Source organism: Apteryx mantelli, chromosome 3 (genome assembly GCF_036417845.1).
Source record: "Apteryx mantelli isolate bAptMan1 chromosome 3, bAptMan1.hap1, whole genome shotgun sequence".
Lineage (NCBI taxonomy): Eukaryota > Metazoa > Chordata > Aves > Apterygiformes > Apterygidae > Apteryx > Apteryx mantelli.
The window spans coordinates 33,003,881-33,022,029 of NC_089980.1; the positions used below are offsets into that span (position 1 = coordinate 33,003,881).

General features: G+C 37.4%; 1 protein-coding gene across 1 annotated transcript in view; it reads left to right on the forward strand.

Annotated features, from left to right (window-relative positions):
• USH2A (usherin) overlaps positions 1 to 18,149 on the forward strand; it is a 409,459-nt gene that overhangs the window by 322,589 nt on the left and 68,721 nt on the right. The window contains exons 52-57 of the mRNA XM_013949903.2: positions 282 to 479; positions 1,097 to 1,251; positions 3,048 to 3,246; positions 11,069 to 11,176; positions 11,701 to 11,884; positions 12,593 to 12,750. Coding sequence (XP_013805357.2) covers positions 282 to 479; positions 1,097 to 1,251; positions 3,048 to 3,246; positions 11,069 to 11,176; positions 11,701 to 11,884; positions 12,593 to 12,750 — 1,002 coding nt within the window. The remainder of the gene's footprint in view (positions 1 to 281; positions 480 to 1,096; positions 1,252 to 3,047; positions 3,247 to 11,068; positions 11,177 to 11,700; positions 11,885 to 12,592; positions 12,751 to 18,149) is intronic.

The window sequence follows — 18,149 nt, forward strand, 5'->3', positions numbered from 1 at the left end:
GTGAAGTAACATTCTTCAAGAAGTTATCTGTGAATCTGGGCAGTATCTTCAAGGAAATGAAATGGGTAGCAAGAAGTTCAATGACTACATAAGGGTACCCTGGTTTCATGAAAGTTGATAGAAGTATTGCTACATCAGACAGTGACCCTCACCAAAGGAAAAGCTTATATTTCCATCTGTCTTTAAACACATAAGTCCCATAAACACAGAAAAAGAAACAAAAATCCTTTCATGTTTTGATAAAAGTCAGAGATTATCCATATGTAATTTTCCTCTTCTAGACCTGAACCTTGAACCTTTTATCACATATGAGTACAGAGTGGCTGCTTGGAATAGCTATGGAAGAGGCTTCAGTGACATTAGTAGAGCTATCACTAAGCAAGATGTGCCACAGGGTGTAAGTCCACCAAAATGGGCCAAAGTGGATAACCGGGAAGACATAATACTTCTAAACTGGGAAGAACCACTTCAACCAAATGGTATTGTTATATGTAAAAAAATGCATGTACTGCCATTCATGACAGTGTTCCAAAATCACAAAACATTTCCTAATTGGTCACTGGCACTGAAATGTATGTATGCCTAGCCTTCGTAACAAGAATTGACTGTAGGTTGAGATCATTTTTGTCACAAAAAAAGTAGGTTCTAACTTTTTATAAAGACAATTAAGTATGTCTCTAAGAAGTGCCCAGAAGCCCCTTTTGAGAACAGTTGTAATAATAATTAATTGGCAAATCTGATCAGAAAATCACATTCATGTTATAAAATGTATTCTTGTTTTTTGTTGTTTTGATACTCATATTTCTTTCAGGAAATGTTGGTTATGATTTTCAAACAGTGAGAAAACTTGGAATAGCTCCACTAGTTGAAATAACTTTCTTAATAGATGTTGAGAGCTACTGAGATGTTGATGTAGAGGTTGATCAGAGTAACTGTTAACTGACATTAACTGTTTAAGTGGGATGAATGCCTTTTAAAGTGATCTTCTAGAGATTTCATTTAATATTTTCTGTGTGCAGATAATGAGGTTATTCTGGCATGCCATCACACAGTATTTCTCAGCTAATGAAAACGGAAAACTTTCTTTCTGGGATAGGTCTTATTATTCACTATATTATTCTTCGAAATGGAATTGAACGTTTTAGAGGAACTGACATGAGCTTCAGAGACACAGGTGGTGTCCAGCCATATCAAGAATATTCATACCAGCTAAGAGCCTGCACTGTTGCTGGTTGCACAGACAGCAGCAAGGTTAGTGAATTGGTCTTTATGGAATTTGTGCCAGACTTTTATCAGCCAGTGTGGTAACGTAAAAATGCTTTTGGAAAGATGTAATTTGAAGACATTAGTGAAGGCTATCGAGTAAGTAAGTGAAAAACATCAATAACCTTATTTGGATACAACCACTGACAGGTGATTATTTGGAATCTTAACTCGATACAAGCAAGCTAAGGAAGCAAGCAGTATCTTAATCTTAGCAAAACTGAAATTGCCCTGTAGGAACTGATGTTTGTTAAAAGGAGGCTACCCATGAGAGAAACGCAGTAAAGAATATTAAAAAGCACTTTCTCTAAGGCTCAAAATTAAACCTTTGTTTCTCCCCAAGATATCTATAGCCTCCTTTTCCTTGGTATTTTTTAGTTTACCTGCTTCAGCTCCAGTCTATCAACTGCTTTCTTACTCTGAGCCTTCTACAGCCTTCTTACTCTGAGGCCGCTTCAGCTATGTTACCCTTTACTGGCTCTCCAGCTCTGCACCTCCTTCAGGCTGTGCACTCCCTTTCTGCACAGCCTGCCTCTCCTTCTGTTTTAAGCAAACAGAATCTTTCCCTTACCTTTGTCGCTCTTTCATTTCCTCTTATATTGCTTAGAATCACAGACGCCTTTCACTACCATTACTATTTAACCAGCTCTAGTTTCCATTCTACAAAGCACCTGCCTTTTTCCTCATTCAGAAAAGCTGTTTCTTAAGTGACATCTTTCTCACAGTAATATCCTTACCTCTGTGAACATGAATTTCTAGAAGTGTAAGCTTTAAGATCTGTAGGGCAGAGATGGGAAATAATGGCTGATTCTGTGCTTTGTGATTGCAATATATGTGGGATTGAAAAGCTGGTTTTTTTTCAGGTGCTTAAATGTTTCTGTTGGTTGTACAAATCAACAAGAAAAGGGACACTGAGACAGAGAGATGGAGATAGGCACATAGTCCTCTACCTGCACACTGAGCTGTGGTCTGGAAGCTCTGTAGCCACAGTTGCTCCAACCATTAGCCCGAGCTAATAAATCCTGCTTACTTCAACTTGTCTGTAATTAAGTAGTTTACTGTTATAAACACTGAAGCTTGCAAGTAGTGACTGATTCCATCAAATATGCTAAGACAATGTGTTATAGAGGGCACATTTTGTATCTACAGCATGATATAAATACTTTATGGTGGTAATTATAGAAAAAGAAAAGTGCTTCTCAAAGAGAAAAAGGTCTGATTCACTTATTAAACCAGTGTAATTTGGAAATGCCTCTGTAGAAGTACTAGAGACCTTTTTCTTTTTACTTTTTTCCAGAAAGAACAAGTGTTAAGTTATTCTATCTTTCAGAATCTTTGGTTTCCTTAGAAAAATGTGGATTTGCAAATAACTATGAACTGATAGAGTTCAGATTGCATGGGATATGTGGAGGTTTAGCCCCGTGTTTACTGGTGCTTAAAATATATGAAATCAGGCAGTTAAAATGCAGAGACACTGATGAACCATATGGAAGAGTGTTATCAAGAGTTTTCAAGCAAGATGGTTTTTGTTGTTTCACCCAGTGCTATACACTGCAGCTAAAATGTGGTGAACCTGTTGTGATAAATTGTAGGCATAGACTTATGTAATGTATTCAAGGTCAGATTTCATTGTGAAAAAGGAGGAAAAAAGTAACTAGTTCTCCAGACCCTTGGTAATGATATGCCAGGCCAAACAACATTTTAAAACAAAAGTGACATTCTCATTGATCATGGTATCTAGTGTACTATTACATTAAATTGCTGTTTAATTCATATGTCTTCAGGTAGTTGCAGTCACTGTCCAAGGAGTCCCAGAGAGTGTTCAGCCACCAGCAGTCACTGCTTTGAACTCAACAACATTACATTTAAGCTGGATTGCACCCAAGAAACCAAATGGTATCATCAAAGAGTACCAGATCAGTCAAGTTGGGAAAGGGGTGATATACACTGACACTGCAAGCAGAATGCAGCACACATTATCAGGTAAGGAGGCAAAGCTCTCCGAGAGGATAAAATCCTGTCCTTAAGATATAAGACATTATTAACATATTGACACTGCCACTTGTCAGTAAATCCCCAGGTTTGTGCACAGCTTAGAAATGCTTTGTCCTGACTTTATGTATCTTAAATTTGTTTTCTTCAATCTCTTTTGTTTCTGACTGCTGTTTCTTAAAATATTAATAGATTTAATTTCCAAATTCTAAAATAAATCTATCTACCTTGATTCAAGATGCATGCTTTGTGATAAGCCTAAGGTGTCAAATAGTCTATGTAGGCTTGACCTGCCTTCACTCAGATTTAGCTCTCTGTTTTACCAACATTAATGTGCAGTAATGTGGTTGAAGTCGCTGGTCTGCTGTGAATGTGCAGCAGTATAAGAGCAAGAAGGGTCTGATACTTTGTGGCTGAGACAGTTAAAAAGGAAAGGAAGAGAGAAAGCAAAAGATTCTGGATTCTGTTTATACTCTGAAGCAAAATTGTATTTAGAAATGTTTCTGTTGAACACAAAAGGGGAAGATTAACTTTCTGAGATAGTTTTTTTCACTCTTTGACTTCAGGTTGCTTGTCAACTTCTTGTATTTATGAATTTTAGGACTCTATAGCCTTTATTTTTCCTTTCTTTTTCATCTGGGTAGAAAACTTGGAGATTTTTATGTTATAAACAGCATATGATATGATAGCCATCCAAAGAAGAGAAGTTGACTTAGGGCATATCAAACCTATACAGCTTATCTGGCACTCTCAGTCACCCCTCAGAGCACAAGTCCTGAGTCAAGGTGGATCCCTTAATATTTTAAAAGAGTTCCTCCTTGCTGTAGTCAATTGCAGAAGGCTACAGGATTGCTGTTCCTCTTTGACAACAGCATGTTGTCAACAGCTCAAGTATGAAATTCATCAACTGTATATTAATTTTTTCTGCATATTCAATGCTCCTGGACATGAGATAATAACTGAAGTATCTCAACTTGTGATATCTGTTTTAGAATTGCTGTTGCAAGTTTGTAATGTAAAGAAAACCTAAAAACAAGCAATGATTTATCAATCAAGCCTACGTATATAACCCTTCTTTTACTTCAGGACATATGTGTGTAATGTTAGATACTTGAATACATATTTAGGCATCCAAATAAGATGTATGAATATCAGCACAACTCTTAATCAGATCAAGGCAATTCTTTTTTCAGAAGCAGCTAGGATCTAATAATAAATCATATTTGACAAAGATGGGCAAATTGTCTCTTGCTACTACTACTGGGATTTTTCCTCTTAAATTTTCAGTATTACTGATGCTTTATTCAGATTAAAATTCAGTTTGGTCATTCTCTCTGAAATCACAGTCTTGGTTAGGTACTCATTAAGCAGGGCAATCAGCCCACCTGGCTCCTGTGAAAACAAATAACTTATTTGTGTTGGAAGTACCGTTGTCCATTACCCCATATTCTAAAACTCCTTGATATCTTCAAACCTGTCTGAAGAGGCATATGGAGTTTTGAGTAATGTTCAAGTGAGTAGTAAGAATGAGTTTTAACTTTTTTTCTATTGTGAGGAAACAGTGAATAAGTAATGAGATTAAACAATATCCAAAATTGATATAAATAGGTCATAGGAAATCTTAGGGCTTGGGCTGTTGTTGGATTTTCTCTGCCCCATTTTTCCCTATCATGTTCCCTAGGAAAGAGAGATTTAGACAATATGAATAATTAGTGCACTTATCAGTGTATCACTGTTTCTTGAGAAGTAACTGGAAAACTGTTTCTCTGAGAGATGATAACCTGCCCTCCAAAAGAAGGGTAGTTATAATACCTACAGTGTTGTGGGCTGAAACTCATTTGAAAATGCTTTTCATGTGCTCCCACTTTCTTCCTGAAAAGCAGTTATATCTGCAGAGTAATTGAGATTTTAATGCAAACAATACCATTTTTCTTACCAGTTGCAAGGGAGAAGAAATAAAGTTACCTCCAGAGAAATAAGGATCTATTTCCCTTTTGTGTGCCTCTTCCACTAAGCCATTGTCCATGCTGCCATGTTAAGCCAGGAGTGAAATAAGTGATTATTCTTCCTGACAGTCATAATTGAATCTTGTGCTTTTTTCTGCAGGAGCTTCCTTGGGTAATAATGTGGAATTGATGGAAGTGATTTTGCAATGTGCATAATTATTGCTCTCTAAATTCAAAGAATGAGCTAAAACAATCAAATTTTTTCCATATATAATCTCAAATGTTTGAACTAACTGTTGTCTTATCCCCTGTGGTTATATGTTTTGATTTGCTCATCTTTTTTTTTTTTTTAAAAAAACCTCCGCTTTTCCCTGAGCAACAGTTGAACATTAATGAAGCTGTAGCATTAGTCTTTCTTGAGACTTTGAATCTAGGGCCATGCAAATAACAGACAGGAAGGCTAGCACCTTGCCACTGCACCATTGTCTTGCTGCTTATTTTTAATTACATCAAAGCTTTGGAAACATGATCCCACAAATGCTTTGTGGGAATAGCAGTGAATGTGCTCATCATGTGAAATCCATAAATTGCTTATAATCCTCTCAAGATGTTAAAAAAAGCATTAAGTAATTGAAGACAGGAAGTCCTCAGTTAATTATTTAGAGGTGTTATCAATGCTTTAAGCAAACTGAAGCATTTTCTGCTATCTCACTGAGTTGAATGCCACTGGGACCTAGGGGCAGCAGCCATCATCTTCTCATATTCTCTAATGCAAACAGCACATGGCAGCTTGTCAATAAAAGACCTTTTTATATCATTTATTACTGAACACTTCCACTACCCTGTACAGAACAATTTGGATGACAGTTATGGCATTGTTTCACTTTGTGTTACTACTACTTTACAAATGGGCCTGCTAATGCTCTGCAGTGGGGGCCAGGCAGAGGGTAACAGTGAAGAAAATAATTAGGGGAGTTTTGAAAGAAAGCTAAGAGTGCCCTCTTCAGCACCAGCAGGTGGGTCTGTAGCAAGGACTCTTCTCAACTCCCCGCTTTTAGTAGACTAAAGATCATATCCCAAATAAGAGGCTTTATCAAGAGTTTGTAGGATCAGTCATGTGTAAGTGAGAGCTAGACATGATCACTGACATTTTGTTTAGTGAAAGAAATAAGATTCAGAAATACCTTGGCACTGAATGGTTTGAGATTCTTTCATTTAAAAATGTTCTCCTTTCAGGGTTGTGAAAAATGGAGATTCAGTAATTTTGTCTTTGGTCAACCCTATCTCCAGGCAGCACTGAATCATTAGTTATTTTTATCTTAAGGAAGCTTTTGGGAGTTGAAGGGTTGCATGAGACTGTGGTCAGCTAACTGACATCCTCCTGAGTAAAATTCATGTGGTGGGACCCAGGAGCATTAGCCTGGGAGCTAATTACTGACCTTGCTGGAGCTATAGCCACAAATGAAGACAAACAGTGTCGGAAACAATTGATTGGCTAATGAGACGATGTATTTTTAAGAAACTGTTTCACAGCCCTTTTGGAAAATAACAAATGCTGCAATAATAAAATAAACTGCTAAATTAAAAAAAATAATAATAGTAGACCAAAAAAAAAGAAAAGGAGGGGGGAGTATCCTCTAGTGAACAGTCAAGTGGAAAAATTGGGAAAGCAAAATGCTGTTTATGTTTCAAGATTATCTTATTTGTTATTTTTATTATTACATAGATTTGCACAGGGCTTTCCAAAACACACACAAGACAAGGCCTTTAATGCAAAGCTTTAATAATCGGGATAAAAATTTGCTATAACTAGCTACCTCATGTATGACTAGAGGTTTCAGGTATCAGAATTTTGCCAATAAATTTAGGGAAACCATGTGCTCTTTTTTTTTTAATGCCCATTTTTCTCTTTAAAGTGTAGTTGTAAATGAGTATTGCTTTATTATGCATGTTTCCTTTAAAAGTGAACATGACTCCCTTTAGGGGAATTCAAGTAATTTGTTGCCACAGTAATCTTTTCTATCCTGAAATGTTAAATACTTGGCTTTCCTCCATGCCTTTGCCTCTCTCTAGTCTGCAATTGTCATTTCCTCCCTTCTTACTTTTATACTGAGTGTTCAGATGATTTTTCTTCTCTTCCAGTTCTTGATTAGGTTACAGTCAGAACTGTCCCTCTCAGTCATCTCCTTATTTTCTCTCCTTCATGTCTTGTTCAATTTGTAAGAAGACTGTGTGTCTTCCATTCACTATTTTACCTTTCTACATAATGGTGGCTTATTATTTCTCTATATTTGCATCTAATATATTTTTATTAAAATAACTCCTTACTGGCTATAAACAAAGATTTGTTTATAAACAAAGCTCTTGCCCAGATTTTTTTTTTCTTGCCATTGAACTGCATTGTGCTAGAAGTAATTACAATTAGGCACATGAGCTATATCAAAAGTATGTTATTAAGGTCACAAAGACAAGCACTTAAAAACTGACTTGTATAATCCGTATGAACTGACCTGTATATTCCTAATTCAGCCTCTTTCACATAAGCATGGTGAGACAGCCTGTATTACAGAATAGCATACTGATTTATACACAGAATTGCTGCCTCATTCAGGTCACAAGCTGTGCCTCTTCCAGGGTGGAATAAAAAAGATCCGTGTATACAGGGCTGCTGCCTCCGTTCTTGCTGGGTTTGGTAGGTTTGTTCCTCCTGGGAGTCTTGGTGTGGGCAGCCCTCATTCTGAACAGGCCCCAACGAAACCCCCCGGCCCCATCTCAGCCCAGCCCGGGGCTGTCAGTCGGTGCCCTGCAACGCCGCAGCGGTGCCGGCTGCAGCCCTGCCACAGCCCAGCCCCTGCCCGGCCACGGGCCCCCCGGCCCTGGCCCCAACCCACCAGGAGCAGCCACCCTCACAGCACCCCAACACCAACCTGCTTGAGTCCTGAAGACCGCTCTCCTGCCTCTTGTGGGATCCTGGATTAGAGAGCTACAGCGAACGACGCATGGGACAGCACGGAGAAGAGAGAGTCTCTGGATTATGGCAGTTGACTTGCGTCCTGGCTCTCCAGGGCATTCATTTCTGTTTGAGATGCTCACTGCATGATACCAAGGAAAGGGCATCTCAGGCTTTCATGGGTTGTCATGACTATGTATTCTTCATTTTCTGGACATCCTGCCTGAGAGCTGGGGGCTTGAACTGCTAAGCTGTGAGCACTCAGAGCTGTGGCTGAATGCGGCAGCGGTTGTGCTGGAATATAGAGCTCTGTGTGGTACCAAGTATCTGAGTGGAGGTCCTAGGCATCCTGAATGGCTTTTGCACAGTTCCTGGGGGGTTTTGGGTTGTTTCGATCTCTTTGTGTCAGTGTCCTGTTTATAAAAGCAGGAAATATTTTGTTTCTGTTACTATATTAAGCCATTTGTGATGGTCAGATGATTGGTATTAGTAAAGCAGCTATATATTATAGAGGTGACACCATACAAAAAGTCTTGAATAATGTACAAAAATGCAGGCCAGAGACCACATGTTGAACAGAATTGTAGATAAAGCTGTGTCATAATGCATATGCACAAGAGGGGATCAATTCATATTGTACAATGTCTTAACTCTGGCATTTCCTAATTATGAGTGTCCAATTTTGCAGTCTTAGTATTTTCACAGAGCTTTTGGGTGTATTTGCTGTGTTAAAAGAAAAAAAAAAAAAACAAACCTCTAAGCAGTCTGGAAACCAGAATTTCCATGATGTAACACTCATGTTACATGAATTTCCATGATGTCTCTATCAGCAGCATTGGAGCTATTGTATCTGTTGCACAAACCTGTCTCTATAGTGAAGGGAGTCACTGATAGGAAGAATATGCTGCCATTTTCTGTGTGAACCAGCCCTACTCTGATTTGACACATTCTTCTACAGCTAATTTCACTGATAATCCCTGAGAGTAAAGGAAAAGTGAGACACATGAGTCTGGAGTGTACAATTCCCAGGCTGGTCTTCCCATCTTTACCTTCAAGTCCACTTTCTTTGTCCAGTTAATGCCAATCTTACCTTGGATGCCACTCCTACTTCCTCCTGTGCTTCTCCAGTTGGACAGCTCTTTTTATCTGCCTCTCTACTGTTTAGCCTACTTGGTTCCAGTCTTCATCTCAAGTCTGTACAGGCCTGTATCAGTTCTCAGTCTCTCCATAATCCCTCCATAGCTTCAGTTATTTTGTCTAATCAGTCCAAGATTTTCCTTCCTGGCTTCTTGACAATTCTTCCTCTCTTCCCTTCTGCCCCTGGTTTTGAAGCCTCTAAACATGATTTCCTCATCTAAATTGCCTTGTCCAGGTTGCTCTAATCAATCCTTCATTTTACAATTCTTTATAGATTTTTGTATTTTCCCCTTCAGCTGGTTGGCCTCAGACTCTCCCATCTCCCTTAATAGATTCTGATCTCTGTAAAATCATCCCTTGCTTCCTGAATCCTTGTCACAGTCCATTACTTCTACTTCCTCTCCATTTTTTGGTCTGCTGTTTGTCCCCTTTACATTCAGAACAAGAACTTTTCTTCTGTGTATTACCAGGCGCTAACAAGAGGGTCCTGGAACACATGCAAGAGAATGTCTGTGCCTGATGTATCGTTTTTAAGATCTCCTTTGAGAAATACCCATAAGAGTAGTTTAACAAAGACCCTGTAGCTTGGGCTGGAGCATATCCTGTGGTTCAGTTCAATCGGCACTAGAAGCTGAGCTGTGAGATGTTCAAGCCAAGCTCAGACAGGACTGAATCTTTAAAGATTTGATTTGTTAAAACTGTAAAAAGCCTTTCCTGGGTATGCACAAATGACTATTTTAAAGGCTTTGTATCTTAGACAAATTTGGGTACACTTTTATGAGGATACCTAAAGTCACATTCTTAACCTGCAGGCCACTTGATGTCAGAACTGAAGTCATTGACCCACAGCACAAGAATGCTTGAAAATTTACAAGGAAAAGTCAAAGCAATATTTTCTCTCTTAGTCTCATTAATGTCCTGCATAGAAGGTTTGAACTGGAAAAAAGTACTTTTTAAAAATAACAAGCAATTAAAATTAATATCTTATAATGGCGAGCGCTGGGTTATCAGTCCTGCCTCTAAAGGTTTTATAGTAAAATCTTGTAATAAAAAATAGGAAAGAATAGGAAGAAAACTGAAAAGAGAGAAGCTCATAATGGGGCAGGAGTGGAATATGTCCTTGGCCTTGTTTGCAATATAATTATTTTCTTTTCTCATTGTTGCATATATATTTGTGCTAGATTTTCAAAACATGACATGCTCTTCAGCTTTTTCAAGTCCAAAACTTTAAGCAATTACATTTTCAGGTACTTATCTGTTGGAAACCTTCAAATTGCCATGGACATCACCAGTGAGGGACAATATGTCTGTGCCAAGCATGTTTAGATGCCTTCCAGTTAATTTTTAATCATTTTGTACAGCCATAAGTGTGGTTCTAAAAAAAACAACTGTAGAGATTGGGTAGATTCTCAGCTGGTTAATCTGGGCTGAGCTCTGGAATGTTGTGACTATGCTGGAAGTGCAGTCTGACTTAATTTATTTAAAGCCAATTCAGATATATCTAGATGAGCAGCATCCATAGATCTATTGCAGCACAGATACGTTCAGTCTGAATTGCTTTGTCAGGCCTTGTAGACCATTAGAAGATGCATGTCTAAATTAGCAAGATATTACTATTTCAGTATTATACAAATGTAAAACAAGAATGGTTCATATTTTAAGTTCGCAAAAATACTAAAAGTTAACTTTCCCTTAAGTCCAGTAATCTTCTATCTACTGACACGATTCTTGGGATGCCTCATGTCAACATCTCAGTCTAAACTTTGTTTGCTTTTTCTAGGTCTGCAGCCATACACTAACTACAGCTTCTTGCTTACTGCATGCACGTCTGCTGGGTGTGCTTCTAGCCAGCCACTCTCAGGTCGAACGTTGCAAGCTGCTCCTCATGGTAAGAGGAAAAAGCATACTCATAAAACTGCAAAAAGATGGTCACTTGTATTTTCTGATGGTTTAAAAAGGCACAGAACCCATTGTCATCCATGAAGCTATCGTGTATAAATTTACACAGGAGAATCTGTCCCTTTTGTTGGAATATTTATGCTCAACACACTCTTTATACTGACACACTCTATTTCTACTTTGTTTTTGTGACAATTTTCCAGGTTCATCTTTAAGTTAGTAATGGTTAGAATTAACAGATGTGTGTTTTTTAAAATGCAAATAAATATACAGAAACAAATGGTCAAATAAAGGCTGCTGCCTTTGGCCTCATTCTCCATTAATCTGTACCTTGTCTAATTACTTAGATTTAGTGTGGGTTAAAGTCAGAATGTATGTTAAATTCTGAGATTCTCTCTGGCAATGTTTTATGCTTATGTTACATTGCTGAAAGCAACAGCATAAAGTGTGGGAAAGTAAAGAACTTTATGCTTCTGTCACGTGGTTAAACGAGCGTCACTGTGATGTTAACAGGCGTTTGGCCAGAACCGCATCACCTTACAGTCAGCTCCACAGAAGTGGAGTTCTACTGGAGCGAACCAAAGAAACCCAACGGACTCATTACTCAGTATCGATTATTTCGTGATGGAGAGCAGGTTTTCTTGGGTGGCAGTAGCGACCGGAATTTCACAGATGTTAACCTGCAGCCTAACAGTAGGTAAGGCATGAGAAAGAGCTTTAATAGTATGTAAGTGGTGTTGAAAATGTATAACCACCTGTTTGCAAAATGTACAAAAATGTACATTGCTTTTTTAACAAGAGAAAGATCTCTTCTCTTATTAGTTAATCACTGAAAGATTGGTAAGGAACGCTTTCAGGAGGCCTCAAATGTTGGCATGGCTTAATCAAATGACATTTCTTTTGTTCTTTTTCTGAGATTAAGTCATTCTGACTCAAAGGTGGGGGGAGAATTTTTTTTTCTCACGGGATGATGGGGTTGATTGTCTTTTTTTTTCCCTCATGGAATATACTCAGAAAGATTTAAGTCTTTATATAGCAGACAGAGCTGTACATGGTTTATAATGGTTTTGTGACTACGGAACATACTGTCTCAAAAGGAGCAGCTGCTAATATTACTAAGCAGGCCATTTTGAAAATGGTTTTGACACTTTCTTTGGCCAATACTTTTGTGACTTATTTAAGTTATTGTGAGTTTTAGTATAAAAAGTATTAGCCTGATAAGTAAATAGTCACTTTCCTCATCTTAAGCAATCTTAAAGGTGAAAATGTTTGCTAGCACAGTATTTGTAGTATTCATTGTATAGTCTGTTCACTTTAAATTGATGAAAATGGAAATGTTATAATACTGATATGCCTAAAGCTTCTAACTGTAGTATCTACTGATTCTCTTTTTGTGTTTGCGCAGATATGTTTACCAGCTGGAAGCCAGCACTTGGGGTGGCAGCAACACTAGTGATAAATACGTTATACAAACACCAGTAGGAACACCAGAGAAAATTCATGTCCCATATAATGTCACAGTAATTGATGCGTATTCTATATTTCTAGCTTGGGACATGCCAGGTAAAAGCATATTCCTACGTAGTACTTTGTAGTGAAATGAAGGGATGGAAAAATTAGGATATTCAGGCAGGCAGCTGAGCCATTCTGTTTTTTTTTTTTTCCTTTGTGTTTAGTTTTAGTGTTTGTGTAATTTAAATAATCAGTATATAAAGCTGCTGCTTCCTCTAGACATATTTTTTGATAATGTTGACCTGTATACCTAACATGGGTATTGTGAGGATTAGCTAATCAAAAATCTGTATATTAATTTGATCTCGTAAACTATTACTGAGCAGAAGTATTACAGAAAAAACAATTACTCTGAAAATAAGTTTTCTCTTCTCTTCAGACCAGCCTGGGATATTGACAAGGAGAAACATTTTGGGTTGCTGACGTCTTGATAGCTATACTGTCAATTAAAATGCCAACTTGACCTGCAGGTGTACAACGTTGAGCTCTTTCAACAAATGGTATAAGAGTGTAATGCAGAGACCCTGTGCTACCTTTGACCTGATATAACAAATTTCATTCAGCTTGGCACCATGGAGTTAGGTGGACATATTATCTTGCAGGAGGGTGGGTTAGCCAAGGCCCAGAAATACTTTTTTTCCTTTTACTCTTCTTCTGAACATCACCAGGTTGTCTTGGCCTGCTACAGAGGTAGGCTAAGAAGGAATTATTGAATAATAGCATCCTTTTGTGTTAGAGACTGTGTTCCATTTCATTAAGGTAGCTCACAGATTAAGTAATATGTGCTTTACTGATATGATGAAAATGATACAGTACAGTTATTGTGGGACAATGAAAGCGATGTAAATGGACAATTTTCTATCTATCTAGTGTAATTCATCTTTAGCAAAGTGTTTTCCAGTTTCTAGGTATTAGCCTTTTCAGCTAAAATTAGGTCATGTTTTTAGAAACTTCAGACATGTTTGCATTCTACAGTAACAACAGTATGTGTTTTATCAATTAACTCTCCCAGGGAAGTTCTCGATGTCTCCTCTTCCTAATTATTTAAGATGTTCTCACCTTGTAGAGCAGCCACAGTAGAGTCAATGGCATTAACAATAAAGTCACCTAGAAAATGTATTTTGCCTTCAAGGCTGGGATAGCAAGCATTGTGGCAGTGCTTAGCAGCATTCACCGTACCCATTTAAGCAATGATTAATAAATCTATAACACCCTGAGCTGTCAATCTTTTAGTTTTCAGAAGCACAAAATCCATTATAGAAATGCTATAATATATGGAAAAGATTAAAATCTTAAATTAAACTTTTCCCCATACTGCCTGAAAGGATTTAGAACCCAGCAGAAGGCAGGTGAATTCGAGTGGCATATAATCTGCAGTTGATTTTATTGGAAAATGACTCATACTGTATTATAGTTTTGATAATAAATATGATTTAAGGTCCAAAATATTCAGCAACATTAAAAATAGATTTAAAACATAAGACTATATTGGAAAAGCATAGGCTTTTAAAGAGTGGGGTGTTTCCTAGAAAAACTTGTCATTGTTGTTCTAGACCTATTCTTTTCCAGCTGTTTGAATTCCTGTTACCCACAGTAAGTTCCAAGACTGCAAGGAGAATCACACTCTGTGTAGTACATTTTGTTATTTTGGAATTAAGATTTTGTATAAAAGGGTTCATGTATTGCCTAAACCGCACGATCAGAGGTGTGAGGAGAAGATTGGACATTATGACTCTGCAGAGGATCTGGGTTTAATGTACTCACACAGCTGTAGGAATTGTTGCCCTCAGGCAGGGGTGGGCACATGTCTGTCTTCCCAGGTGCTGGATACTCTCCAAACACATACCTCACCTTCCTGGAAAAGGTCTCAGTCCTTTCCTCTCTGACTCCCCTTTATGGGACCAATTCTTTAGGTCTGTAAGTATGAATGAATAAGGGACTGTATTTTATGCAGTGCACCTTTGGGGGTTGACAGGAGAGGAAAAAATGCTTTTCCATTTATCAAAAAGCCTCAGGGTCGCTAGCCAATTTTTCTCACAGGAATGGGGAGTAGTAGAACAGTAGAGAAATGTTCTTGCTACTAAAATAAACCCTGTGTGCAGAAGTGTAGATGCATGGAGAAGCTAGGAAATGAATTCTTGACCCTTAATAGTCCTTCTTCATGTTCATTCTGAGAAGTCTGTGCTCTTAGTGTTTTTTTCCAAAAGGAAGACTTTGGGAGAGATGCATGTGGAGATTTCCTTTGGAGGTTTTGATCTTCTAGAATGGCATACACCCCATTAACAGCTGCTATGCATCCCTACCTATGGGGCCAAATAGATTGCCAGCTCATTAGGATTAGCCTGAAGAGTCTTCAATTTGTTATCTTTATTTATGTCTTTGTGCAAAGTAGTTACTTTTTTGATCTATTTTTGATCTATTTTTTATTATTTTACTCTATTGAAATAATACAGTTATTGAAATAACTCTTTTAAATGCAAAATGCAACTTTAATTATAAGGATTGGCAGTCACTCCTGGAGAAGACGGTTGTTTTAATTGATATTGTCTCCAGGAAAAAAAAAAGATTTTTATTAATAAAGTTTTGATGGGAGGGTAGTTGGTCATAGTGTCTTCCTGTCTGTGGACATCAGGGATCCTTTGGCATTTGATCTACATATCTGCTGTAATAAATTTGGATCAAATATTCATCTTCAGGATTAATTATGAGCATCGTATTAGGCAGACCTTTCTTTTGGACGGCTTTAATTATGATGTTTCAACATCAGCGATGTATCTAAATCCTGTAACTTTACAGATGTATAGTGTTTCAGAACTCCTGACTTAGCTAAATAGCAAGGTGGCCGAGCAGTGGTTAAAGTGATGGATTTACAAAAAATATTTGACACACCTCACTCATTATGGAAAATAGGACTTTACTTTCTGAAATAGGTATCCCGTTATCTTGTGTTGCATTGCCTCAGCACACAGACCTCAAATGTACAGTACATTTCACTGATACGCTACAGAAGGATGTGTTGCAATTATTATGGAACAACTATTAGTAGCATGGATAGAAGCAGAAAAGCTGAATGGAAAAAAACCCATAAATCTCCCGAGGCATATCTGTAAATGTTATTGATAGGTAGGCAGGTAGCCATGCTGCATTTCAACTCATTGACCTCTTCACTGGTCCTTACTGGGGACCTGATCCTTCTGAATGTCTTTAGTTGCTGGTAATGCCATGAAAGATGAACATACTTGAAAGACACAGGATTCTGTCCTCTGCTCCTTGGTTCCTTGCTTCATATGTTAATGACGTTTGGATCAAAATGTCCTCTTTCATCATGTTGTAGCATTGTACTTCACTCCATCAGCATCTGGGTATGCTCAACAGTTAGAGAGTGATGGTTACATAACATGTCTGGATTCCTATTTTATTCTTGTTGGGATCCCACCTGGTATTTGAATGACATATTTATTTGTCTTTTAGTTTGCTTTCCCCATCTAATGTGTTTTTTATTTTATTTCAGAGGAATGATCAAGCTGGCCTAACAAATTGCTCTGACTTTTGCTAAGCCAATGGGTTAATTTGTTTCTTAGTGTAAATTAGTGTTTGCTCTGTGTCACTGTAGGCCAAAAATTTCACGCTCAATGTCCAAAGTTCTGCATCTTGAAAGTGGTCAGCATCTCCACCTTTTATTGTCTTCAGAGGCTTACTGTGAACACTTGATACGATCAGAATAAGACACCTGGATGCATACAGCTTAATTTAAATACTTATGCAGCTAAAATACTTTTTGATTGTGTGAAGTTAAATGTTAAAATGTTACTTCAAGGTTTATTCTCTTATTTGGTTTTAAATAAAAGACATGACGTTCTTATTTTAGTATTTCTTGACTCTAACTGAAACAGTTTAATTATTTTGCATTAATTGTGATGGAGTTTCTCATCATATTAAACAGTTTTCCAGCAATTGACTTCAAACAGATTTTTGGTCACCAGTCTGTAAAACAGACCGTGGCTTTATTTTCTCAGTTCTAAGCATCTTGTGCTGCAAATTCTATTTTATGAGCTACCCTAGTTTTGAAGTAAACAGGGCTGTCAAACCTAATTTGCAGAGTTTTGCACAAAATTGTCCATTAAACATTATCCAAATATGCCCACAAAAAAAACGAGGTTTAGTTTGATTGACTTGTCCCATTGCAAAGTGTGCACCTGCTGTGAAATGAAGTCAGAGAGGAAAAAAGTGGAATAATTTAACTTTTTTATTTGTAAAGATAATCAGGGTTTTTCTGATTACATCTTAACTTCATAAATGTTAAATAACCTATCAGCATCTAGTTGTTGTAAATTATGAAAAGGAGTATTGCTGGGAATATTAACCAACTAAATCCTTGTTCTTTAGTGAACATGAAAATGTGTTATGGCAGGTTGTCATTGTGCTCATGGTAACTTTGACACCAAATAACAAAACTGCCATTTGCACTTAGGGTAAATTGGTTCACTTGTGCTTTTACGGTTCCTTTTATTCTGACATAAATTTATGAACTCTGGAACTAACCAAGTCGTGTGGTTTCCCAGCTGACTTTAACAAATATGCCCATTTCATTTCCTTCAGTCATCAGAACACACAAGGTAGTAGTTTCAGACTGGCTGCAGATGCTGAAGGGTATTCTGGAACACGCAAAGTTTTTTTGACAAGTTTCTGTATTGTATGAGTATGGTTTTTTATTTTTCAGCTTCTAACATGATCTTTTGATGTTAGCATTTGATGAATGCTGGGAAGGATTTCCACTAAATATTGGTTTGAATTTTTCAGGGTGTTTACTTAGATTTATTTATAATTTCTTACTCACTTCCTGAGAATTTATTTTCTGCTGAGCATATTTACTCTTGGTATCATTCCTAATACATTTGCAGCAGTTATGAGAATTTCAAGATTTTGGATTTTTTTTAGCATTTCTGCTAAGATATGGACTGAATGTTAGACATGGATAAGTCAGTTGTTTCGAAATAGGTGTCCATGGCTGTGTAGGGAGAGCTGGATTCAGCTATCCATGTTGGTATTTAATCTGCCTTGGGAAACCAGGCATTCCGAGTAGTGGCAATTTCACAGGTTTCTGGTGAATTTCTGCTTAGAATAAATGCACCTGATCAGACAATTCACAAAAGTGAATTAAGTGTCACTTTCATAAGATAGTGGATTTTTCTGTCTGAAATATCTAGTCCACTGTAAGGACTGGAAAAGAAGGGGACCTTAACTCATCATTGGGAAGAAAAAAAATGTTTCTGTTTGATTTGCTTTTCAACAATTCAAGTTCTTACTTTAGGATCTTTTGTTCTGTCCTTTGCAGCCTCTCCAATTACAGAAAACAAGGTATTTTAGGTGTAATAATATATCTTTAATTACTGGTATAATTATAAAATGTACTCAGGTGTTCTTTACCAGAAGATTTTCTCTTCTGTATA